This window comes from Lepisma saccharinum, chromosome 16, assembly GCF_977018435.1.
Source record: "Lepisma saccharinum chromosome 16, izLepSacc3.1, whole genome shotgun sequence".
Lineage (NCBI taxonomy): Eukaryota > Metazoa > Arthropoda > Insecta > Zygentoma > Lepismatidae > Lepisma > Lepisma saccharinum.
The window spans coordinates 58,364,313-58,392,228 of record NC_139244.1 but is presented as its reverse complement, the minus strand read 5'-3'; the positions used below and the strand labels follow the sequence as shown (position 1 = coordinate 58,392,228).

At 37.6% G+C, this 27,916-nt stretch overlaps 1 protein-coding gene across 1 annotated transcript; it reads right to left on the bottom strand.

The window, feature by feature from the left end:
- LOC146000599 (uncharacterized) lies at window positions 1-22,866 on the bottom strand. The gene is made up of 3 exons (XM_083138353.1): window positions 22,595-22,866; window positions 19,766-20,454; window positions 1-201 (listed from the first exon to the last, which is right to left on the bottom strand). Exons 1-3 carry the CDS (start codon window positions 22,725-22,727, stop codon window positions 1-3), a joined length of 1,023 nt encoding a protein of 340 aa, XP_082994479.1. The 5' UTR covers window positions 22,728-22,866.
- Window positions 22,867-27,916: the final 5,050 nt, after the last annotated feature.

The window sequence follows — 27,916 nt, the reverse complement described above, 5'->3', positions numbered from 1 at the left end:
TCACTCCAATACTTGGAAGTAACTCCTCCTGGTGAAAGGTGTGAAGGTCACTTTGGCGGCAGCGTTCACACTATCTATTAATGGTATCCCAGTTGTGTTTGTACTTGCAAAGAAGGCAAAAAAGTGGTTGTTGAATGCAATTGATGGCGCAGAAGATGATGTGCTTGAATCTCTTGCAAATCTTGGTTCTCCTGGATTCTCCTGAACAAGATGACAGAATGAATTGATTTATTTTACTTCTCGTTTCTGCTACTTTTGGCTAATTTCAAAGATGAAATAGATGAAAGGACAAACACATATGGCCAGCACACAACTCAAGTCCCATGGGTCCAGATGCTAGAGCATTGATTGATTGATTGAGTTGGTGTTTGGTTTAAGTCCACTTTAAGCACAGTAAGGCTAATTGGGACAATCTACAATTTAAAGAGGGATCTGAACTGCTATATGTGCCTACACCGGGTAACGAACTCTGGACACCTTGATCACAAGATGACGACGATACCACTGTGCCATCGGGGAGGCCCTAGATGTCAGAGCAATGTTAGTCTACAAGGTGCAGTCCAGGGTATACTTAGTGGATGTGAGGTTGATATTTGTGTGTCTCTTACACCCCGAATATGATGACAGGATTTTTAAGATGATAGGACTTTGGATAACATCAAAATCAAATATTTCGTCAAATTACAATGGTATCTGTTCGCAAAAAGGGATGTTCAATTCAACATCTTACTCCAACCAAAGTTCCCCTCACACTTTTTTTCAGAAGGAGTTATTTCCAAGTATTGGAGTCAAATAAAAGCAGAAAAGGATCATCCAAATCTACCCATCTCAATAGGCTGTTGATGGGAAAAGAGAATATGAGTATGACAAGAAGATCATTCCTGTCATATTGACACTGCCTAGAGCTCCAGAGAATGTTGATTGAGAAAGTCACAGGTGAGGTCATTACTCCTTTACATAATAGGGTAGTGTCCAAAAAGTAGAAAAATGGAAGGGGGAGACCATAAATAATCATCAAGGAGTGTAACTCACCTTACATGCATATCCAACAGTATCGCTAGTGTCAAATAGGCACATGATTGAAAAGTAAACAAAACACAATATATAAGAACAAGAGTGCCTCATTCTGTATCGAACGCTCATTGTGATTGGAGGACAATCTCTTGGTAAAGTGTTCAATGTACAGTAAGAACATGGCACAAAGACGTCAGCAAAGAATCATCGGATGCCTGGAAGCAGGTCAAACACAGACTGAAGTCACGGCAGCGTTGACTATGCCACAGTCATTTCCAGGCTTTGGAGACGGTTCCAAGACACAGATGTTCATGGTAGGCCAGAACAAGGTTATCAACTAGTAGCAACGACAAGACAGGGCCGATATCTGGCTTTAACTGCACAACGAAACCAGACTGTGCCTGCAGACAACTGTCCTCAAAGCTTTCAGCCACCTCAAGGGTTAGTTTCTCTCACCAAACTCTGTACCAGAGACTCAGGACAGCTGGTCTCTATGTGTGTCCCACTTGAGCCAGTGCACAGAAGGGCCCACTTGCAGTGGAGTCAGCATCATCGAAACTGAACCCTGAACGAACGGAGGAATGTGCTCTTTCACAGATCAGTTCAGGTTCAGTTTGCAAAATGATTTTCGTCGCGCATTCATCTGGAGAGAACCTCGATCACGATTTAATCCAAGGAATATCATTGAAAGGGATCAGTTTGGTCGAGATGGAATACTGGTATGGGAAGGCATCATACTCAATGGACGTACAGAGCTGCACATCTCTGCTGGAGGTACTCTTACTGCCCAGAGGCACAGAAATGAGGTACTCCAACAACATGTGCGACTTTTCAGAGATGCAGTCGGCTCAGACTTCAACTTCAACGATGAAAAGATGGTAGTACATGTGAACATAAAACCAAATTGGTGGATGACTTTCTTGAAGGTGAATAAATCCACCGCATGGACTGGCCACCAAGGTCCCAAAACATAAATCCTGTAATGTGTTAAGGAGACGAGTTAGCTCCTGATCCTCCACCAAAGACATTTCCAGAGCTCCGCACTCCTCTTCATGGGAAATGGAACCAGCTGCCAGTAGAACTTTTGAACCACCTTGTACATAGCATGCTACGTCATTGCAAGGGGTTGTGTAGCTGTTAGGGGTAACTTCACCCCATACCAGCCTCTTTTTTTCATCAAGAAAGTATCTTCTATTTTCTTATTTTTTGCATGTGTGTCTTTACACTAAAAAATAAATGTTAATTTCATGCATTTTACTAGATTGTATACCATATAACGTTTTGATTAATTTTCACTATGTTTTACGCAGTTCTGTCACTTTATGAATAAAACATTTTCTCATATCTTAGTTATGCTTAACTTTTGGACACTACTGTAGTTATAAAAATTATAATAATATTTTTCACTTTTAAATTATTAACAGAAAATGCCTGTGGAAAAATCTGATGATCGAACTCTAAATCAGGATATGGACAGTATATCATGTGCAGAACCTCCAAGGTGGCCATCTTGGATTTTGGTCATGTATGGTCTCTGAAACATTGTAATACATGATTGCATGCCTCCAAATGAAAGCATCCTCCATACACATGTCTTCCCTTCGTGTAAAAACCCAACAAACTTACAAATGGTCAAAATTACTCCTAAAGGAGTTTTGTTCCTTTTTTGTTTGTTAATGTCTACAGAGACAGCCATCTTGGATGTATGATGTCACACAGGTATCGCCACAATAGTAGGCATCACGATATATCACAGGCAGTAATTTCCCCCCGTTATATGCCAGAATGTCAAGTAAAGTGTAAAATATGAATAGAATCCTTGCAGAAAAGGGCACAAAATAGTTTCACTAGATATATCTCTATAACAGTGCGAGATATGACAAAAACTTAAGAATCAATTTTGTTCATTTTTCAATTCTGAACAAAATATGTATCTATATTTTTTTTCTTCTACAAAACCACTATTAAATAAGTTATGATGGATTTTCGTAGTTAGTTCATATAGCGGTAGCCATCTTGGATTTATGACATCACACAGGCCTTCTGCCACAATTGCGAGCAAAACACCTGGTAGTACGTTATTGTGTACCACATGAGCAACATATTACATGTAGTCATATATTCCCTTCATTCAAAAACCCACGGGCTATAGAAATAGTGATGTATGCCTCTGGACTACATGTACCTAACCTCTCCTGGAATATAAATGTAACTTCATTCCTAAAAGAAAATAAAACCTTACAAAATTAAAGACAGCCTTGCCATTTCCAGACACTTAAATGCAAAATACACTGAAGCTGCCATAAATATATACATATGCACTGAAATTGAAAAACGTATCCATATTCCACACATTCAACAGTACTATGGTTAGTGCATGACTATTGACATGGTTATAACTTTTAGACGTAAAGAAAGGAAGACTAAAATTACGATAAAAACAGGCATTTTTTCAAACATGCAAAAAAAATGTATGTTTTTTGGCATTATCTTTCTTGCATTTGCATTATATTGTTGTATAAAGGAGTCTTAAAGAGGGAGGAAAGTGGTAAATTCATTTTTGTCTTGCTCACTGGTAGAGTAGTTACCACAATGCACTACAAATACAAGGGTTTGTAACTTTGATAAAACATGCATTATTATATTGGAGTGACTAGCAAGATTTCAAACTGTGCATGCACATGATCTATGCTCTTGTGTGTTCTTTAGTTGTGTTGGTATGTAGGCATGTTTAAGTTGGAGTGAATTTGTCTTTGTGCGGGTGACAAGTATTTTTTATTCTTTCTGCACACCATTGAGTAGGAAAAATACCGCAAAGTGTACTGACATGGACTGCTGCTTCTTACATGTCACGTGATATAGGTATGAAGGTGTATTACAATCCTAAATGCTTTCATTATTAGGTTAGGCATGCCAGGTTTAGGGCTGTTAGCATTAAAAATACTGGTAACATTTTACTATAGGGGTGACGGATTTCTTACTTTTTATAGGAGAAAGTACTTACACAAATCATTTTCTGTAGTGTTGTGGAAGTTCGTGAATGTAGTTTTGATCCATTTTAATGTGAATGCATGTTTTTTTCTGCGAAAATCCGACACGCTGTTTCCGCTGCCGCCATTTGCTTTCTGCACGAGAGCACAATGTTCCGTGTGTGAGATGACGTAAACCCCGTAGTTAGTGTTTCAAACTCAGAGTGTTTCCACTAGAACATGACGTGTCTAGTATTTTTAATTTTTTTAACTATGCCTGCCTAACCTAACGGAAAATGGTTTGTGGGGCTAACGTCAATAGTTTGCGAGGTATTAGCATAATTTCAAATCCGGGCACGAAAGTAGGTATTTTCCGGTGAACAAGTTTGCAAAACTGCATAAATCGATAAAACACTTTCACAACGCGCGATGAACCAGTACGCTATCAGCATATTGTGTGTTACAGAATCGAAATAACGAGTAACAGTAAGTACTCGTGAATGTAAGAAATAGACATTATTTTCGTTAGAAATTCATTATTTCAGGTAACGGTTCCAATCGTTTTATGATTTATTTTTTTCAAATTCTCCTAGCAGGAAGACTAATTATAGTAGAATTTTGGCAACAATTGTCACACGAAATTTGAACCTTCCTTAAAATAATGAACACTGTTTGGATTTCGAAGAAAAAATGTTATAAAAAACAACTTAAAACTTATCTTACAAGCATGCACGCTTCCCATGTATTTTCCGTTGACAATCGACTGGAACTAAAGTAGAAGTAAATCAAAACCTTAGAAGAAAGCATTGGGGGACTTATTTTAATGCTAAAAGAACCAAACCTGGCCTGCATAACCTAACTACGAAAACATATGGTAACATTATAGTATAGGGGTGACGGATTTCTTCATTTTTACAGGAGAAAAAACTTACGGAAATCATTTTCTGTAGTGTTGTGGAAGTTCGTGAATGTAGTTTTGATCCATTTTAATCCGAATACACGTTGTTTTCTACAAAAATCTCTGTCCGACACGCTGTTTCTGCTGCTGCCATTTGTTTCTGCACGAGAGCACAATGTTCCATTTGATAGATGACGTAACCCCGTAGTCAGTGTTTCAAACTTGTGTGTTTTCACTAGAACATGACATGTCAAGTATTTTTATTTTTTTAATATTTTTTTTTAACTATGCTTGCCTAACCTAACTTAACCTAACCTTATGGAAAATGTTTTTTGGGGCTAACGTGAATGGTTTTTGGGGCTAACGTCAATGGTTTGTGGGGCTAACGTCAATGGTTTGTGAGGTATTAGCATAATTTCAAATCCGGGGACGAAAGTAGGTATTTTCCAGTGAACGAGATTGCAACACTGCATAAATTGACAAAACACTCGCACAACGTGCCCTGAACCAGAACGCTATCACCCGCCATAATGTGTTACAGAATCGAAATAACAAGTAACAGTAAGTACTCGTAAATGTAAGAAATAGACATTATCTTAGTTAGAAATGCACTATTTCACATTAGGAAATGTTCCGCATTCCAAAATAGTACGTTAGCAATGTAAAAAAGTGCAAAATATATGATTTATAGGTGTCACCCCAAACTATAATAGTACCAAACATACAGGATGGTCCGAAAGTCTTGTCACCCCCTACCGAAAAGTAATACGAACAATAGAGGAACACAAACACACATACTGTAAACATTGTTTTAATTTTCACACAGGCCATGGCGCCGCATCATTTTGTGCCACGAAAATGGTGGTGTTCATACAGACCTTCTCGGTGTGTGACGGTGTCAGTGTCAATGAAAGTGAATATACTAAAACCAGTCCATATGTATGATATTATTATATTGTGGATATGAAAGTGAATATACTAAATCCAGTACATGTGTTTGATATTATTATATTGTTCCTCTATTGTTCTTATTAATTTTCGGTAGGGGGTGTCAAGAATTTTGGACCACCCTGTATATTGAACAAAACCAGGTACCAGTTAGATATAGTGAAAACACAGTTAACTCGTTTATTACCGAATTATTTACATTTGTACTTAACCTTATATGCATAACGGAACATTTTTCAACTTGGCATTATGTTGTTTTTTTTCACTGAAAAAAGCGTAATTTTTCACATTACAAGTATTTATTGGTTGTTGCTAATTCGCTTTTGTTATACACAATATGACAGGCCAATCTTGACTCACGTTGTCTATCGTCAGCTGATATGCAGTGTTTCCAAACTTATGAACCAAAAAATGCCACACAAACTATTCACAAAAGGTTTTTAAGCAAAAATTGATCCACAAACCATTCACGGAAGGTTAGGTTAAGTTCAGTTAGGTGAGGCAAACATAGAAAAATAAACCCACTCACACGTCATCTGGTAAAACTACCGTCTGGTTGCTACACTGACAGCACGCACGCACGTAGTCGACGGTAATGGTGGCACGACCTATCTTGGGTAACGATCAGGTATACCGGAAACACATTTCTTGAAATTTACAGGAGAAAAGACAAGAAAGTACTTACGGAATTTAGTTCTTGTGGACTTCCTGAAGCTGGGAAAAATCTTTCTTCGAATTGTGCAAGTTATTCGTCCTGTAAATAAGGTATTTTTCGACATTCATGTATCTCCGTTGCACAATAGCTCGTGCCAAGAATACCGTCGACTACGTGAATCAAATGTTCTGAGTTTGATTACATAAACCCCTGTCAGTGTAGCAACCACGCGGTAGTTTTACAGGATGACGAGTGAGCGGAATTTTTTTTCCAATTTAATTTTCTGTTTACCTAACCGAACTGAACCTAACCTAACCTTCCGTGAATGGTTTGTGGATTAAAAACAATCATCTTTCGGTTAATAAGTGTCAGTGTAACAACCACGAGGTAGTTTTACAAGATGACGTGTGAGCAGATTTTTTTCAAATTCAATTTTTTATGTTTGCCTAATCTAACTGAACCTAACCTTACCTTCCGTGAATTTTTTTGTGGATCAATTTTCGTTTAAAAACCTTTTGTGAATAGTTTGTACGGCATTTATCGGTTCATAAGTTTGGAAACACTGCATATCAGATGACGACACAGCATATCAGCTGACGATAGACAACGTGGGTCAAAATTTGACTGCAAATTAGCAAGGACCAATAAATACTTATAATGTTAAAAATAACTATTTTTTCATTGAAAAAAAGGAATCTCTAGTTGAAAAATGTTCCGCTATGCATATGAGGTAAGTAGAAATTAATTTTATTTCAACATAAACGAGTTAAATGTGTTTCCGGTATATCTAACTAGTACCCTATTGCAACGGAGGTACATTAATGTCGAAAATGACATTATTTACCGGCAGAATAAGTTGCACGAATGGAAAAAACACTATTCCCAGCTTCCAAAAGTCCACAGGAACTCAATTCCGTAAGTACTTTCCCGTCATTTCTTCTGTAAATTTGAAGAAATGTGTTTTCACTATATCTAACTGTTACCCAATATCTTAAGTAATCGCTAAAACTCCGCCGTATATGTTAACAGAAGTAAATCGAAATCGAACCATGTTAAAATTGCATTCGTAGCATGATGTAATCGCAATAACAAAAAAAGGCCGGGTCCTACGTTTACAGCATCATTCATTTCAACATCTCTCATGGTTGCAAATAAGAAATAAGGCTAAGTAGAAATTTAAAGCAACAGAAAATGCAACATAAATAAGGAACGTACCTTCTGTACTGTAGTAGATTAGATTTTATTTATTTATCGTAAGATAAAGGGTTCGTTTTGAAGTGTAGAATGCTAAAAATACGATGAAATGTTATCGTGCGTACCAAAATTTCTTCTGCTCAAGTTACCCGCGTCAACATCTGAGGCAATAATTTATTAATGACAACGAAGATTGGACATATCTCGTTCACACGATTACACAAAAAATTGTAAAGACAGATATAGGCGACATAATGATGCTGGCAACACGCAACGGCCTTCATGGAAAATGAATGTCTTTGAATTAAACAATCGAAACTTGGACCGAGAAGTTACCACATATTTGAAACACCTCTTTTCATAATAAATTTGAAAGAAACAACCCTCCCTCTCCCTGCCTTCTATGCAGTTAAGAAAACTACCATTACATCTTAAAAAATATTGGGCTGGACATTCATAACATTGTACAACTTTTTTCTTTCTTTTTTAAGTCTTGACATTATTAGATAATTTGGTAAGTGCATAGGTTTGTTTTATTTTTTCTTCCGAAAAATCCTCATGGAGTGCCACTCACATACATGAATATTATCTATTCGAATAAACTCACTATTTATTTTTCCATGCAGTTTTACATTTGAGATCAATTTCGACATTTGGGTAGTGATGGGTCATTCGTGAACGAGTCGTTCATCTCTTGTGAGCGGTGAACGACACGTTCAAAGAGTCGTATGTGTGCTAGGGATGGCCAAACGGATCCGGATCCAAAAAATTCGGATCCGGATTCAAAAGTTACGGATCTGGATCCAGATCCGAAAATTCCGGATCCGGATTTGAGTCCGAAAGTTTCGGATCTGGATCCAAGAGTTTCGTATCTCAATCCCATTATAATATTACCACACCTTAAAAGGTATTATGATCTTCGATTACAAAGTAATTTTTCATCAGTTAGTCCTACAAGAATTTTTTTTCAAGTGTTGTTCCTAAAATACTTTGCTACGCATCGGCTAACACACTCGTGCACAAAAATAATCTTACTTGTTTAACATAAAATGTCAGAGGTGATTTTGTAAATGCCATTGAAACGAATATGTATTCATTCGAATGTATTGGAAATGAAAACACACATAAATGTGAGACATTCCATTCCGGGATGAAACCTTTAACACGTATAACAAGATAGAAATGTTATACAAAAATTATACAATTGTTCTACGGTTACAGATTTACAAATTGAAATAAAGCATTATAATATATACAGTGTTATTTAATTACAAAGTGTAAGACTAACAAGGGAAGTTATCTAAGTGTCCCCCTCCGATAGGGTGACCAGATGCATACATTAAAAAAAGAGGACAGACATGGTGAAAAAGGAGGACAAATCACAAAAAAAGAGGACACCACAAAAAATGCAAAGATATTTGTCATTAATCTTAATTTAATCACTATAAAAATCTTACCTACAGTTTGCTTACACATACTTATCAGATGATCTGATTTTTTCCAACAACTTTGGAGTTTTTAAAAGATAATCGTAGAAGTCAATACAAGAATATTCTTTGAAATTGTATTGAATCATGATAAGCCCCTTTACAGAATCTACACTCAACCTGTTCCTTTCATCTGTTGATATTAGTGAGAAAATTCTCTCCACATTTGCATTATGTCCAGGTATCGAAAAGAAATATTCTGCTATCTTTAGAAGTTCAGAATGGCAGTCAGAAGACTTGCTTCATTGGAAATATGTGGTCCATTTCTCATTACAGCTCATATTTTGTAATTCAGGATTACCACTAACAAACTGCTTCAAGTTACAAAATTGGTCAAAACATTTAACATCATCAATGTGAATTCCTTTGGACCCTAAGTATTTCATACATTCTTCAACATCACTGTACTTCAGATTTGTTAAATTCATCCACTTAAAACACTTAAACTCATCAAAACTTTGTGACCACTTTTGTATGTATTCAACACAAGACTCATACAGCAACATAGCATCCTTCATGAATTGTTCTACCTCTTTAAGCCTCGGCTGGATGTTGAAAGAAAACCAAATTTCTAGGGTGTCGTTAGTTCCGTTCTAACAACAGTACCAAGGGAACACGAGGGAGGCGCTGACGTCGCTTTCAAGAAATTCTCCTTCTTCCCAGCCACAAACCCTCCCATATTCTTACCATCGTTACCTCGCTGCTTTTACGATCTTGCAGGGAGGGGGAGAATGGAATGGTCGTACCCACTGGCCATTGACAGATGTTCCGGAACCCTGAAGAATAACTGTTTTCCTTTCCTTAGTTGAAAAAAAGCTTACACATCGTCCTTTGAGATCACCAGCCTATGCACTGTGAAGCTGCATGTTTCTTTTTGTTTCCGTCGGTACATTCATTAAGTTACAGTAAAATGGCCAACTAACATAGATTATGTAGTAAAATACGAAGGGGCGAGGTGTAGGGGCCCCACAATGTGCTCTTGATTTTTTTATATAATCGCAGAAATTCCAAAGATAGTGTCGCTTATAAAAAAAATAGATTTACGAAACAGAAATCTGGTTCCCAGTAACATCATATACGACGTCTGCGATAACAAGCAGTGACGTATTATCTCAGCCAGAGGGGCCCCGGTAACTTGTCATATGCCCCCCCCCCCCCCCCCGAAATGCAGAATTAACTTACTTGCTCGCAGATGTCAATCGATAGGAAAATATCCCTCATCTCATACCTTTGTATCTACGCAGTTTGTCGTAAACGTAGTGTAGCGTGTCAATTGTCTACAGTTAGGAATCCAGTAGAAATATTCAGTTGCTCAACCAGTCGATCCTTATTTTACAACAAACATCAAAATTGTTAATTCGTAACCTTTTAGTTTTACACGTGATATTTAAAATGTAACTTCCCACCAAATATTTTCAAGGAGGGGCCCAATTCTTTTCATATTGAAATAAGAGCTGAAATGAATTTCCCACATTGTCTACACTTGTTTTACTTCAAAGGGGCTGAAAACCTCAGTTAAAGGTGGGACCCATAGTAAATTATCCCTTTGCTGTAAAGACCATTATTCCATCCTCTGCCACGCAGGGTATACAACTTATGAGTTGAATGTGACCATTATTTTGTGTAATTTTGTAAGTTCATATTTCTTACAATTTGGCATTTTGTGGACATTTCTGTCGAACTAGTTCTTATTTTCTAATGTGTTACGATTTTGTTATCTGCAGTGTTCGAAAGGAAAATTCCTAGCTGCAAATTTCCTTGTTCGCGTTGGGGATAGAAGGAAGGATCCTTGTGTGGAGCAACTTGAAGATAATGAAGTAGATGAAGGAGAATGATTATGCAAATTCGAGCACTGATGGTCTATTAATAAAAAGGTTCTTGTTTCATGAAAAAGTCTTTAAGAAAGTATGATCACTGGTCTATCGAAAAAAGAATGGCAGCGTTAAAATTATGAATAATGATGTTGAGGTCTACTAACCTGTGGCAACCTTATTTTATTTTGGGATGGGCTCAGTCCTTCGAAGCTGCATTTCATTGAGTGATAAATTTTCAGTTCCTTCGCAGCTTTATTATCTATCACTCAAAGACTAGAGTCCGCAGTTATTTCTTCGTAGCAGATGGAAATTTACCTTGTGATAGGTTACTACCGACAATCTAGATGTCCGGTTCAACCCCCATTACTGAAGGATAAGTTTGTTGCTTGAGTATATTAGGGCTACTCACTCAGTATTAGAAGGCTAATATGAGCGACTCTTACGTTGAATCTTGGCCTGGAGGAACCAGGGGCTGAAGGCACATTCACCTCAAAGTCCGAAAGAGGAGTGTTTACTATTTTTTTTACAATTCCACCAAAACAGTATTTTTTAATATCTGTGTAATATATGTAACTTCATAAAAAATATTTCAAGCAAAAATACAAAGCATCACGAACAAAATATTTGGCAGCTGGAAGCTTCCCCCTCCTCCAAAAGTGATTCCTGGCTGTGTCGCTGCGTTGAAGTAGAGAAAATATTTCCAGATTCTTCTTCCAGTTATTTTTCAGAGATTCAGCCCATCCTGATTTAGTTTCAAGAAAGTACTACAGTGATATAAGTCGATAACAAAAAAATGGGAAGGCATAATATTTGAGGTAAAAGTTAATTTCTTGTACAACGAAGGGGGGAGGGCAGCTAACTATTGTACTTCCGTCCCACTCTGGCATCATATTTTTTTTGGCACTAATGGGGCCCCTCAATATTTTACTTGCAGGTGGGCCCAAATATCTGCGCTACGCCACTGAGTGGCTCGGATCCCACTTTAAACTATACGTCCAGTCCCGATTTGCCTTTCTGTGAATATAATTGGTCTTAAAACAAGTTTAACAAACAAACGTTTTGCTATCAGTTCACAATTATGATTAGCTGTGCTCTAATAGTTGGTGATATTGATAAGTGTCCAAAATGGATAGATGCACGTAAAGAGTGAGGTATTTGCAAAATTTCCTGCAACTACTCTTGAAGCATCGATATATTATAAATTGTACATATATAGTCTCCCCACAATAACCAAATGTTAGCAAGTAGATGGAGCACTTCCCCTTCCCGTTAAAATACCATTCTGTACATAACCCCCGAACTCGGGATCTCTATTACTCAATATTAGTCTGTTCGATACCCGTTGTAGGCACATGGCACAGTGGTTCGGATCCCACTTTAAACTGTAGGTCCAGTCTCGATTAGCCTTCCTGTGCATAAAGTGGACTTAAAACAACAAATCAATCAATCAAGATTAGTCAAAAGCAGGTACGTATCAAGAAATATATTTCGGGGGGGGGGGGATGTCCGAACCAAGTCTCAGAAATAATATTAGTAATAATATAAATGATTAAATTAAAGTATTCACATTAGATTAATGACATTAATTAAATATGTAAATTAATGTATTATTATTATTATTACTTGAATAGGCAAAAAGACGGTGTAGAAACAGGGATATAACAAAACGTATTCTTTATTTAGGTGTAGTTAATATCGCAAAAAAATGAAATGGGGAAATAAATGTCAAATAGATCAAGGATCGAATATTTATTGAATAACAAAAAAGAAGGTTGGATCCAGTAGACGAAAAGTAAATTTCTTGGTTAGTTCCATAAATCTTCTTTGACACTGGCCTTAACAACCGTATGTTCCCAATATAATCGTTGCCTTCCAATAAGTTCGGCAGAAATAAATAACCTTCGATTATACAACAAGTACTAAAAACGTATATTTTTATTATTTAATTTCAGTACTTGTGTACGATGAATTAGAGATTATAATTATATTTTCCTATATATTTTGTTTTGGGGGGCTGAACTTGTGAACTTGGATCGTGCATAAACAGTGGCGCAGGAACATTTTTCATCTGTAAGGTACAAAATTCGTCCTCAATATTATATATATATATATATATATATATATATATATATATATATATATATATATATATATAAAACGGAAAATCAGAGTTTTGTCATTTGAAAGTAGCGAATTTCTAATAATTTTAATGCAGGGTGACATTTGAAGGGACAATAGGAAGGATTTTTCCCCGTCAGTGGCGTGGCGTGGGATTTTTAAAAGTGTTACCGGTTATCAGTAGGACATTTAAGGGAGACTTGGGCGCCTCCCCACCTCATGCCCCCCCCCCCCCAATGTCTTCCAAGTAGTTCATATAATATTAATCTGGTACGTCTGCAATTCATCAATTTCATCATATCATCACTCATCCCCATCTTCGCAAATTAGCCAAAAGTGGCACAAGGAAAGCAAAATCAATCAAATCAAATCAAAAAAGTTCTATGATGCTGTCATAAAGTGAAGTCTTTCATTTGAATTTGAATTTTTGGGTGCGTCATGGTCATGGTCCATGTTATCCACACCTGAATTCCACACGTTTTTTTTTTTTCACCCGAAAATTGAGTACATGGCCAAAAAAAGAGTTTCGACAACTGCGCACATCCACATAACCATGGATAGTCGTTATACCACGAAACATTGAAATGTCGGTCATATCCAGCAGACGATTTGGTTTTTAAATCGTTCAAAATAGGCTTTGGCGTCCCTTTCACCACAATTTCGATTTTTTCAGCAAAAGAACGAACCGGAAGATTGCTTCAAAATATCTTCTATCGCACGATTACACACACTGTTCAGATAGGATGAACCCGCCACCTCGGAACTCGAAGCAAGCTCCATTAATTAATTGACAATGCCCGAAAACAACATAAAGACGAAATACACCAGTCACAAAACTCCCACTGCACAGTCCCTCCCACAAACCGTTGTTTACTTTTGTAACACGTGAAGCACCCTTCTTGCCCCTTCCCCTTTTAGCATCGGCGCTTCCCCAATATTTCCTTCGGAACCTGCAAGAAGTGCAGTTCTACTACTGGTGCCATCTTAGTTCATTTGAAACCAGATTTGCCCAAATCGCGAAACTTTTCGTTTCAAATAAGACGTATGTAGAGTGATGTAGTCTTCATCTGTTTCCTAACTACTCCCACTCGCATGTTTCGCTGAATCCACTGAAATCTCATTTCTGACACCACTACTATTTCGTATATTTTACGTCCTTTGCTACCTTTAAGGCTTTCGCTTTATAGGATAATCGTGACGATGAGGATGCATGGTGAATTATTGAAATAAAATTATTATTTATTTGTGTATGTAATTATTAATTTTTATAATTATGTAAGTAAAATAATAACAACGAACATTGAATAACCATTTCTTGCTGAGGATTCGAACCTGGGACACCTGACACTTCAGAACGTGCTAAGATAACAATCGGGAAATTATGCTTGTAAGTAATGTTTTCACCAAAAAACAGTTCTACCATCTCAAGAACATTGCTTCAATCCGAAATTATTTAATTCCTGCGACAACGTATGTCAATCTCAATTGGACCTTTCAACAATTATCAGAAATTTCTGTAACCGAAATAATATTATATGTATGAAATATAGAATTTTAGGTTGACATTTTTAGAAGGACAGCGGACCCCTTGATCATACCCATCCCTCTCCTCTCCTTCTCGCCCATGATGTCGAAGAAGGACAAAGAGGACTTTCGTAATTGCTGATATTTAGAGTAAATACAAAATATCACTTGGTAGTTTGCTTTTCCCCCAGTGTGATTTGATTTTTTTAAATTTTGATTTGGCAATTTAAGTCCACTTCATGCACAGTAATGCTAATCGGGACAGTTTAAAATTTGGATCCGAACCACTTGTGCCTCCACCGGGTATCGAACCCGGAATCCCTTGATTATAAGGCTGCAACGCTACCACTGCGCCATCGTTCCCCAGTGTGACTGGACACCTTCAGAGTAAGATAGACCCGATTAGGCGACTTAGCTCTTTTCTGTCAATTGAATATGGCAACACTGATCTGTATCCGGTAAGGATCACCGGCAACTGCGGCGGCTAAACAGTCATGGCAATAACCCGCCTCCTCCTCCCGCCGTAACAGTCTTTGCCGCGACGGAAAGTCTTCCTTGGGTGAGCTCAGGGCCCTTTCCTCATGTTGCCTGAGGAGGGTACCGGATCAGTCCTCCTCTTCGCTTTTGCCGGTGTCAGAAAAAATGTCAGTCTGCAATGTTTACTTTACGACAATATTAGCAGTTTATGTACGTAATAATATTTTAAGACAGGTTCTTCAATTCTTTATATTTTGGTGTTACCTGCGGTAACAGCGGCTACATGCATGCCACGCCTCTGCCCCCCGTCTTGTTTTGAAACATCAAATTTCTAGTTATGAGTGACACATCTCAACCTGGGATCATTATTTTGAACCCACTTGTAAACTATATCGTACTTATGGTTTTCCATTTGGATTCATTTAAGTTTACCACACCATAGCTACATACAAAAAAATCTCGTTATGCAATTTATGGTGACTGTGTACAGTGACACCAATTTATACGGGTCTGTGGGACCCGAGTCCACCCAATAATTTATGTGATTTGTGAATTCAAATTTTTGAGCCCACCCAGTGTTTTTTTTAAAAAAATTGGCACCCCTGACTGTCTCTTTTAAATGCCATGTATTCGGTATTTTTTCAGACTTCTGGTGATTCACAAGTATTCTTGTATCGAACACTAAAACTGGGCGGTGTATCTGACGTATGTTGAGTTGCTTGGTCATTTAATCTTCTTCGAGAGCTTGTTGAGATCTGTAGTATTTTCTTGTGTTTTATAAAAATAAGTCGAGGTGGTCCCCGATCTAGGAAAACCATACGTTTGAAAGCATCGTTTTCAATCTTCGTTGCACAGTATGAATGGCCGCTTTGAAGACAGGTTTATTTTTTAATATAGTCCTATTAAATGCACACACATGGCATTTAGATGATTAAGAACGTGTGTTTTATGGAAACATGTCAGGAAACATGTCATGTCAGCCAAAACACATTTTCACCTCACTCAAGTATTATGTGAATTCAATTGAAATTGTACCAATATCTACAACTGAATGTGAATGCGGGTTCCGTGCCATGAATCTAACCTTTACTGAACAGAGGGAGATTAAATATTTGGTTAAATGATAGAATACATTGCCGTAAATCAATTTCAGTGTTGGTGTTTTATTTTCATTTGGTATGAGCTCAAAATTTTAAACCTTCGTTTTAAAAGTAATTCAAACACAAAAATTGTTATTGGGGGCCATTTTGAGTTTTTTCGACTTTATTACTACCTTCATTTGAATATTTTATTTTCTAAAAATTTCGGGGGGGGCTGTAGATCCTTCAGCACCCTCTCTGCGTATGCATGCCAGTGCCCTCTGGATCTCCCTCCCCTAAATAGTCCTCGCCTCAAAAGTGACAGAAAAGCCAAGGTGAATTCCTTTTTCTAATCTCTAATTCTCCGAAACTATTCTTTTTCGAATGAGAAAATAGAGATTAAAGTTGATTTGAAAAAAAGAAAGTATTGAAGGACAATAACAGGGAAGTTTTCCCTTTGTAAAGTCGGCTGGGCGTCTCACTGGCCTGCAGGAGACTAAGATTAGATTCCTGGGCGTGTTTTGTAAGGTCGGATTTTTGCGGCCTTCTCTCTGCATAAAACGGCTCTGGGGTTCACTCATTCTCAAATAAATAGGTACCAGTGGAGGACGACACTTCTAGGGGCGGGGGAAGGCTAAAGCAGGCTGGAGCGTGATGCTTAAAAACCAAAGGATAGAGAATGAAAGTGAAAATAAAGATTGATTGATTGATTTGTGGTTTTATGTCAACTTTATGCACAGAAAGGCTAATCGGGAGTGGACCTACAGTTTAAAGTGGGATCCGAACCACTGTGCCATGTGCCTCCAGTGGAAATAAAGAGGCAAAACAGACTGAAAGAGAAGAAAAGGAAGTGGAAAACTAACCAAAACATACTATAATAACAGAGGGAGAGGTGGATTGAGAGAAATGAAGATAAACATTTCTCACGATGGAGTGAGAATAGGAACAAAGAAAAGAAACAGTACAGAACGATAAAGAGATAAAGGAAGGAAGAGAAACAAAAAGAGAGGCATACAGAGAAATCTATAGAAAGAGAGAATGAGAAACAGAAACAAAAGGTAGAAAACGAAATAGAGAACGAGCAAGTGGAGGGAGAGAGAGAAAGAGAAGGGCAAGAAATGAAGGATGCTCTATATCTGAAGAGCCAGGGAGAGAGAGCAAAGAACGCAGGAGGGAAAATGGAACAAGACCTAATCGTGAAAAAGATACTATGGTTTTACACACAGAGAGAGATAAAAGAGTTATAAATAAAATTGAGTTTTCTGTATTACAAGTTCTAGACTCTCCCAAGTCTCATTCCAGCTCAAATGAGGCGAAAAAAAAAGTCGCCCTAGTTTCGAGTGTAAGCGAAATTTTAAAATTTTACTCGCTAAACTGCTGGAAAAGGAATACAATTCAATTGTATTCAAATATTATGCACCATTACCAAGGAGGGCCTACTTGTAATCAGAGGGCCCCGGGTTCAATAGCCGTTGAAGGAACGCCGCTCCCGAAGGAGTGGTTTGGATCCCACTTGAAACTAAATATTAAGATTTCACCAGATTTCTGACTGTGATGCACCGCAAAGTCATAAGTCCAATAGGCTCGAATGTCAGTTAATGAATGAATGCTTCCTTAGTTAATGTTACCAATGTCAAGTCACTGTTCAAATTGAAGGGGATTCCAGGAAAGTGTCTCCTGTCTCATTTTCCCCAGCCTCTACATCTTCAAACCAGTAACTTTAATTTTCCCCTTCGTAAATTTTCTGTTATTTTTGTATAATTTGTATTTTAATTTTTAGGTTCATTTAACGCCGACACGTCAGTCAAAATTGTCAATTTTTACATAATATTACATTAATTTTTGTATTAAGTCCTATGTTATGCACAGATAGGCTAATTGGGATTGGACCTACAGTTTAAAGTGGGACCCTAACCTGGGAACTCTTGATTACAAGGTGATGACGTTACCACTATGCGATCGGGGAGCATTAATTTCAGATGAAATTCATGGTTTGGAAATAAATTTATTAAAATGTTGTTATTTCACACCAAACTCAGACAGAGCATTGTCGTCCTATTAAATTTTGCGCTTTATACGTTTCATAATAATAATAATAATACGCATGATGATCATAATAATAATAATATGATGAATGTTAATTTAAATTTTTATTCTATTATTTACTTTGAGCTTCAATAAATTAAAATAAATCAGTTCTTGGGTCTCACCGCGCCGCAAAAGATTTAGTATAAGTAATATAATTGTATTAGGTAAAAAAAAGTCAAAATGCGAAAATGGGAATCTCTGAACCACTCTCTTCCATCCTACATTTTCTTCAATTCCCATTATGATGCATAACCTAGATATGTAAAAAAAATCGGAGAGCATCACAGAGTAAGTTTCTTGTTTTGGATCAGACTTGTAAACCGACGTAATTTGTGTAAACTAAGTGATGGCGATTCACTTCCTCGACTTGCAATACTGTCTGTCTTGTATTTTGAACGTAGCCACCCACTGAAGGAATGAATGCACTTCCCTGAGTTTCCAAGGTCTTTGCGCGGACAAAACATAAACCAGATGTCAAAGCAAGATAAGTTTGCAAATTGCGGTGTTTAACCCTCCCCCCCCCCCTCCTCCGCTCCGAGCGGCACATGACCGGTGCCGCAGATGGGAGAATACACATTCAGAGGGTTGCTTGCCCATAAGCGACAGCAGCGCCATAAGCGGAAAATCCTCGAACTTCTAGAAGGCGTGGGAACTAAATACTTGTATTTTTTGTAATAAAATTATGTAATTTCTGTTGAAGATATTGTGCAAACGCTTGGAATTGTCTATCTAAATTCACGACACTAAGATGCACAATGTTGAACCTAAACCGTAAGATGGTTTAAAATTCTTCAAACGCCCCATTTAAAGCTGCTTTCACATCCAATTAATGCTGCATTTCCAATTTTTTGTACGCTAAACTAGAATCCCAATTCGATTTTTTATTCAATACATCCCTTCGTGTATCCTTCTAGAAAAGCCTTGCAGAGTATCACCGAAATTGGAAGCATATGTTAGGAGATTTTGTCAACAGAACGAGAAGCAGTTTTCAGCTGTTGAGAGAAACATCCAGCCGAGGCTTAACAAACCCATCTTTTTCAGCACTTTCAATAATTTCTCTTACCTTTAAACAAAGAAAGCTACCTTCTAATCTATTCGTCAACACCTGACAAACATAACTAAGAATGTCTATAATCTCAAGCACAGAATTTTGCTCTTTTTCCAATTCTTGGATTTTAGAATGGAATATGCCCATAATTGAATGTAAATGCAACAAATAAGCTTTACTTAACCTGTTTTCAAAGAACTGAATTAAAATTTTAGGTGGCTTAGGTTGTGACAAGAAGTACGATTTTAATGCCGTGAACATTTCCAGCACTCTTTCAATGCCAGGGAAAAGTGACAATGGGAATGGGACAGCAATTGCTTGTAATTAATATCAACAAACTCGCAGAAAGACTTTAGCTCCTCTGTTCTAACAGTATAAATTGAAAAATAATTGTACAGTTTCAAGATTATACACTCTATGTCTATTGATAAATTATCAGCTCCATGCTGTACAGCATTGTGTAAAATATGAGCTGGACAACCCACACCTAATAGATTCTCATTTAGTGATTTCTTTAGGTTGCTGTAAATATTCTTCCCTTCTTTTCGATTGACTCCTCCAAAATTAGTATTTGTATTGTCCCCTGCAAAAGCTACACACTTATCTGACAAACCTAGATTTTCTAATGTTTCCTTAACATAACTTGTTATGGTTTCAGCTTTCTCATTTGGAGTTGTCTTTAGTTCAATTACTTTTGTTTTGATGCCACCCACTTTGTAATTGTAGTACTGTATTAGAATAGGAAACATTTTCATACAACCATGGTTACTTCCATCAGTTGATACTCCAAAACAAGAAATTCCCTTCAAACATTGAATAGTTACATCTAAGGAATGTGGAGCAATAACATTATTTATAATACACTGAGTTTTTGTTCTTCCTGTCGATACTTTCTTTGCAATATCTGAATCACTGTATATAACTTGATTTAATTTTGGTGTACAATCCATAGATCTGTAGCTAAAATGGTGCCTAACTGTATGAAATGCTAGACCTCCCTCGGCTGCAAGTACACGATGAGCTAGCGCTGAAGTAGACTCTTGTTGAAGAAATATCTTTTCCAGTGGAGTTGATGAACTGGAACACTGAAGGCTTTTCTTGTGTTTATGGGATGCAATATGATGTTCCAAATCTTGACTACCTGTAACAAAATATTTTAATATTAGGGCTCGGAAGTTGATGACCTAAAAAATGTAAAAAAAAAGACCACCCCTTAACAATGAAAGCTTGATTTTTCACAAATTACAAGACTAGTTGAATAATTTGATAAAATCAGTTTCATGGTTTAAACTATGAAAGCAAAGGGAAAAAAAGCAGTTAAGTGCTAATGTAATTTTCTATAATTTTACTTCAAGGTTATTTTAAATACTCCACAAGTCATTCACCTCCATTCAGAATGGGCCTTGCATGACAGTAGTCAGTCAGAACCTGAAAATACAGTTTTGCTTCGTGAGCAATTGTGCTGATCACAGACCACTTAATTTCGGTTATTTTGCAATTTGTACGCGTGACCGCCAAATTTTAACTGCAGATTCGTGATTAGGAGAGCAAAAGTAGTGAGTATGTCGAATTTGAAACAAATTGGAGGAACTCCCGGTATTGTAAAATCGCTTCTCAATCATGGCCTAAAAATAATAGTGCCCTCTTAAATTGACCATATTTATGATTAATGGCATACTTGCTAATAAGATGACCATGTGTGGTAATTTGGTACTAGTTAGATATAGGAAAAACACATTTAAATCGTTTATTTTCAAATTAATTTCATTTGTACTTACCTCATATGCATAGTGAAACATTTTTCAACTTGGGATTACTTTTTTTTTCAAATCTTGATTCACGCTGTCTATCGTCAGCTGATATGCAGTGTTACCAAACTTATGAACCGATAATTGCAGCACAAACTATTCACAAAGGTTTTTTAAGCGAAAATTGATCCACAAACCATTCACGGAAGGTTAGGTAAGGCAAACATAGAAAATTGAATTGAAAAAAACAAAAAAAAAAAACTCGCACGTTATCTTGTAAAACTACTGTGTGGTTGCTACACTAACACTTATTAACTGAACAATGATGGTTTTTAGGCTAAAATTGATCCACAAAACATTCACAGAAGGTTAGGTTAGGTTCAGTTAGGTTAGGCAAACAGAAAATTAAATTGAAAAAAAAAAAAAAAAAAAATAAACGCTCACACGTCATCTTGTAAAACTACCACGTGGTTGCTACACTGACAGGGGGTTACATAATCGAAGGCACGGTACATTTGATTCACGTATTCCACAGTAATGGTGGCACAAGCTATCGTGCAACGGAGATACATGAATGTCGAAAATTACATTATTTACCGGCTGAATAAATTGCAGGAATGGAAAAAACACCATTTCCAGCTTCCAAAAGTGCACAGGAACTCAATTCCATAAGTACTTTCCCGTCTTTTCTCCTGTAAATTTCAAGAAATGTATTTTTGCTATATCTAACTGTTACCGGTAATTTATGTAAGGTATGCTAGCAAATGCATTTAAAATTCTTGAAACAACTGGGAGAAAAAATGATACTAAAAATGCAACAAAAACAGGAATAATACTGCAAAAATGGACTAAAAACCAAAAGGGCAGAAAATGCAAAATAAAAACAATATTTTCTGGTTCTGACTGAAGTGAAACAGACTAGTTTCACGTTTAGTATTCTCTTCAACGCCCAGAAAAAAGATGATTTGTCAATTCCCTGACCCTATTTATGATAGCTACTCAATGAAGTACTATGTAATGCATAGTGTTATGATTAATAATAATTGCAATTTCGTTCCATCACTATTTTTTTAGCATTAAAAGTGGCATTCGATCGATTTCGATGCTTTTTGCAATATGAAATGTGTCTCAGTGTATGAAAACAACAAACAAAAGATATAGGCTATTTCATCCTAAAGTACTTCCACCATTTATTCTTAAAATTTGGCTGTATGCACAGACTATAGAAAAAAAACGAAAAAAAACTTGCAAATGATTTATCACACCTAACACTCCAAACCCAAGAATCTACAATTATAAACACTACTAAATTTCAAACAATCTAAAATTGTAAACACTACTAAATCTAGCCCTTGTAACGATAATTTTAAATTTTGGTTTCGTTGTCAGTACGTCGTGTTTAATTTGCTTTATTTGATAATACATTTTAATGTAATGAATGGTTGCAATGTTGGAAACATGACTATTACTTTCCATATGCAAACATGTGTTATTACTACGTATTTATCTACTTGAATTATTACATGTACCTACCTTTGTTTGCTACTGAGACGTAAGTTCCAGCAGTGCATATCTTACATTCAGCTTCATATTTGTTTCTTCCTTCCTTAAAAGCAGGATATTTTCTTCCGAGATCGTTAGTGAATTTACACTTTCGCTTCGGCATTTCATGAAAAGAAAATTCTCACCACATTTTTCTGTATCGCTCGTATGACCCACGTGTATCACAGATAAAACTTGCGGCGAATGAAAAACTGCACTCGTAAACAAGGTTAATGCACAGACTAAATGCACACACGCTATATGCGCACAGATTAGAAATAGGCTATATACGTTTCCGCTTGCATCTGGGACGCATCCAGTATCTACGCGTTCAGCGGGTAAAGCAACGAGGAGTTGGAATCTGATGACTGATTCGTGTAAAGTGTTCGTGGTTCGGATCGCAGATGATGATCAGTGAGCATTGCTCGAATACTAAACACGCCAAGTGAGGTTTTTGGACGTAAAATAACAAGTGGGTGATCGTTATGCGTGGAACAATTTCATGAGCAGTATATTGACAATGGTCCAAAAAGGAGGACATTTTCCGATTTTTCAGAAATCCGCCCGGACGCCGGACAGACACCGAAAAAGGAGGACATGTCCGGATAAAAGAGGACGTCTGGTCACCCTACCCTCCGATTTCCATGAAACTTAGCAATCGTATAGTGGGACCCAAAGGAAGAAATGCGTGTTTTTTTGTTTCAGCTAAAAAACGGTTTTAGGAGGCAAAACCCCCTCAAATGTCAAGATGAGGACAAATTGAAGTGAGGATCTGACCCCTGTGTCCCCCTCCGATTTCCATGATACTTGGCAGGTGTGTGTATAAACGGGCCCAAAGAAAGAAATACGTGTTTTTTTTTGTTTCAGCTAAAAAACGGTTTTAGGGGGCAAAACCCCCTTAAATGTCAAGATGAGGACAAATTGAAGTGAGGATCTGACCCTGTGTCCCCCTCCGATTTCCATGATACTTGGCAGGTGTGTGTATAAACGGGCCCAAAGAAAGAAATACGTGTTTTTTTGTTTCAGCTAAAAAACGGTTTTAGGGGGCAAAACCCCCTCAAATGTCAAGGTGAGGACAAATTGAAGTAAGGATCTGACCCCTGTGTCCCTCCGATTTGCATGAAACTTGGCAGGTGTATAGTGGGGCCCAATGGAAGAAATACGTGTTTTTTTGTTTCAGCTAAAAAACTGTTTTAGGGGGCAAAACCCCCTCAAATGTCAAGATGAGGACAAATTGAAATGAGGATGTGACCCCTGTGTCCCCCTCCGATTTCCATGACACTTGGCAGGTGTGTGTATAAACGGGCCCAAATGAAGAAATACGTGTTTTTTTTTCTTTCGGCTAAAAAAACTGTTTTAGGGGGAACCCCCCCTTAAATGTCAATATGAGGACAAATTTAAGTGGGCATTTGTATGTGTCCCCCTCCGATTTCCATGAAACTTGGCAGGTGTATAGTGGGGCCCAAAGGAAGAAATACCTGTTTTTTGTTTCAGCTAAAAAACTGTTTTACAGGGCAAAACCCACTCAATTGTCAAGATGAGGACAAATTGAAGTGGGGATCTGACCCCTGTGTCCCCCTCCGATTTCCATGAAACTTGGCAGGTGTGTGTATAAACGGGCCCAAATGAAGAAATACGTGTTTTTTTGTTTCGGCTAAAAATCTGTTCTGGGGGGCAATCTCCCCTCAAATGTCAAGATGAGGACAAATTGAAGTGGGGATCTGACCCCTGTGTTCCCCTCCGATTTCCATGAAACGTGGTAGGTGTGTAGAGGGTCCCAAAGGAAGAAATACGTGTTTTTTTTTGTTTCAGCTAAAAACTGTTTTAGGGGGCAAAATCCCCTCAAATATCAAGATGAGGAGAAATTGAAGTAAGGATCTGACCCCTATGTCCCCCTCCGATTTTCATGAAACTTCGCAGGTGTATAGAGAGGCCCTATGCCCCCTTTTTCTTCCTATGCCATATTTACGTGGTTTCGGGGTGAGATCCCCACTTCAATTTCTCCTCATCTTGACATTTGAGGGGTGGGGGCCTCTATACACCTGCCAAGTTTCATGGAAATCGGAGGGGGAGACTTAGACCTCCCTTGTAAGTGTATTAATTAATTACAAATCGCGCACGCGCGCACACATACTATATACAGGGTGTCATATTAATGGCGCCCACGGACCACAGATTCGTATAGAGGATATCAAAACAAACAACTTTTCTCAGTAACATTTTTCTCGTTCGTGCATCGTTTCGGCGCTACAGAGGTTCAAAAAAGACCGTTTTGCCGCCTGGATGCTGGCAACCCAACACAACATTTGATCGTATCTGTGACGTAATTTCCTGCGGCGAAACGGCGCACAGCATGGTTGCAAGGAACACACACATTTTGTGAAAAATGATAAACTACCAACCACATTATTAGCTGTAAATCGAAGCGACAAACGCGTCCAGTAGACCGAACATCATAGCCTACCAGCCAGAAGATCAGCAATCATCTCAGGGGAAGGGGAAAGTGAACCAACGATATGATAAATGTTAAAAAATGTATTCAAAATGAAGTGATAATATCGGATTTTGTCCCAGCCTACATGTCAAATATCAACACCAATACATTTTATTGGACTTACAGCTTACATGTGGCTGTTTACGCCCAGCTACATGTCAAATATTTGCAAATCTCGTTTCAAGGTTGATATCTATAGGTTTGTGTCCAGATGCCTTGTGGTATTTTTGAGCTGATAACGGAAGTATCCGAGGTTCACGTTGTTACATTACGGCTAAAACACGTACCACAGTAACAATGTAATGATGAATCAGTAAGGAATATACTATTTCTATTAATAATATACATTTCTATTTTGTCATCTGTTCCGATCTGTTCAGTATGTCACAGACAACTAGTATCAGAAGGACGAAGTGGATAGAGTAAATTGTAGATGACAACTTAGTAACTAGATTTGCAAATATTTGACATATAAGCTGGGAGAAAATTTGATATGACCACTTCCACTTGAATTCTATTTTCTTTATACCATTTTTCGTATCGTTTGTTTACTTCCTGTTAGGTTACAGAACGTGTTATCTCGTTTTGTTTTACGGTTCATAATGTGGCTGATTGCAGCTATGTCATTTTTCATAGAATGTGTGTTCCTGGCAACCCTGGAACGCATTGCTTCACGGCGGGATATGACGTCACAAATGCAATTAAATGTTGTGTGTGGTTGCCAGCATTCAGGCGGCAAAACGAGCGTTTTTGAACGACTCTAGCGCCGAAATGATGCACCAATGAGAAAAATGTTACTGAGAAAAGTTGTTTGTTTTGATGTCCTCTATACGTTTCCGTGGTCAGTGGGCGCCATTAAAATGACACCCTGTATATATATATACCTGTATATATTTATATTAGCAGGTAACAATATGTTATAAGCACATTCTTACTTTTCCCTACCCCTAGTTGAGTGAAGCTGGCTGAAACGTGCCGTGTACGATGAGAGGGGAAGGAGTCGACTCTTTGAACGAAGGAAAGAGTCGACTCGCGAGCTCGCGAGTGTTGTTTGCAGAGAGAGAGAGCTCGCAACCCCAAGCCATGACGGGCAACGAAGAACAGCAAACAAATTTGTCCTGTAGTTTCAAATTCGGCCAAACCATTGCGTTTCTTCGCCGGAAGTCAAGCCCCTGGAAGCCTATACCCAAGGCGCGGAGCGTCCATGTAAGCCGTGTAAGCCGGGCTTACACTTTATTAGTTCTAGTAAAATGTATGTAATTATATGGCAAAATTCGTAAAACCTTCAAAGTTCAACTCGGCCCGATACCAGTCTTCGAGATCCTGTTTGTTAGATTGCAACACTTCAGCACCAGGGGTCACATGGGAACTCCCGCCTTCTGCTTGCGGAAAGTTGTAAGCCGTCTGAATGTTGCCTTACAAATTTCTGACCGCCAAGGAAGCAAGCAGTGCCTACCGTATCTGGATGGAGAAGAGCAAGGAATATAGAGAGAAGAGCGGGCCAAACCATGGCCAAACCTTAGGTTTGTAAACCTACGGCCACAGGCTTACAGCAGCGTTGCAAACCTCATGATTAGAAAAAGTGTTGTTCATGGACGTCCGCAGTATTTCTTTCCACCAGGGAGGATTAAGCAAAGTATTTTTTTCAGGGGTTGGGGTAAACTAGGTATATTTCTCTTCTCAAAATATCTGCAACGCAACAATCTGCAACAATAATTAACAATTTGACGTGACTGAAATGAAATTGTATGTGTGAAAATGGTTGACATTCATTTTACAGGAAGTGTCTCCTTGCCTTGCTCCTTCCTGACATCAATGGTGTCGTTTAAACTCCAAATTATGCTACATACTACTAAATTGTTCTGTGATTTTCATATTATTAATATTAATTTATAACAAAAACATAAATATAAATTCGAATGGTTCAACCAACGGCATGGGTTCGACGTTATACGTGAAAAGTTTGATAAAATTCAACCACAACGAAAAGTGGCCCTCTTGTTTTATTTATATCCCCAACTTACAAACGACTTTTTTAACTTTTGCGAGATTTAGCACCATTATTCTTGGGTTGGCTTCACTGAATACGCACCAGCGAGACACAGGTCCTGCAAGAGGAGGGGCTCCAGCGTTGTCGGGTATGAATGGTTGACTGCAAAGGAAATTTGAGCCAACGGTGCTTCAAGGAGGTTTTTTCCAGGAACAGTGAATTCTGAAGCAAAAATCTAACAGGAAGGGGGAAAAGGATAAACCTAAAAATGAGCGGGATACGGGAAAACTAGATACACATTAATGTGCTAAATTCTTGTTTCTGTTGTTAGCTTGTAGGAGAGCATAAACATCAGAAATATTAAGATCCGTTTATGTTGTCCGTTTATGTATAAACTCAGCTGGTAATAATTGAGCTAAAAAGTGCAAAAATAAATAAATAAATTTATTTATTTATTTATTTGTCTCTTATTTATTTGTGGCGGAGAATGAAAGCTGAAGATTGAACCAATTTTACAAATCTCATATTAAATGTGAACCAAATATTATTAATTACGTAGTCTGTGATTCAAACACTCTCCGAACAGCGTTCGAAAAGCCTGTTTATGATCTTATAGGTGCTAGATTTGCTTTTACAGTATCCTAAGAAAGCACTTACATGTCCTTTGATAGAAATTTCTGGATATGTCCCTACAATTAGTGAGCATTTCTTTTTTAATTAACATTGTATTTTTTTTATTTTTTTTTACTAAATATAGATAATTTTAAAGCAAGAGAGGGAATTTATTTATATCCGAAAGGGATATTCCCATAACAGTACGAAAAATCAC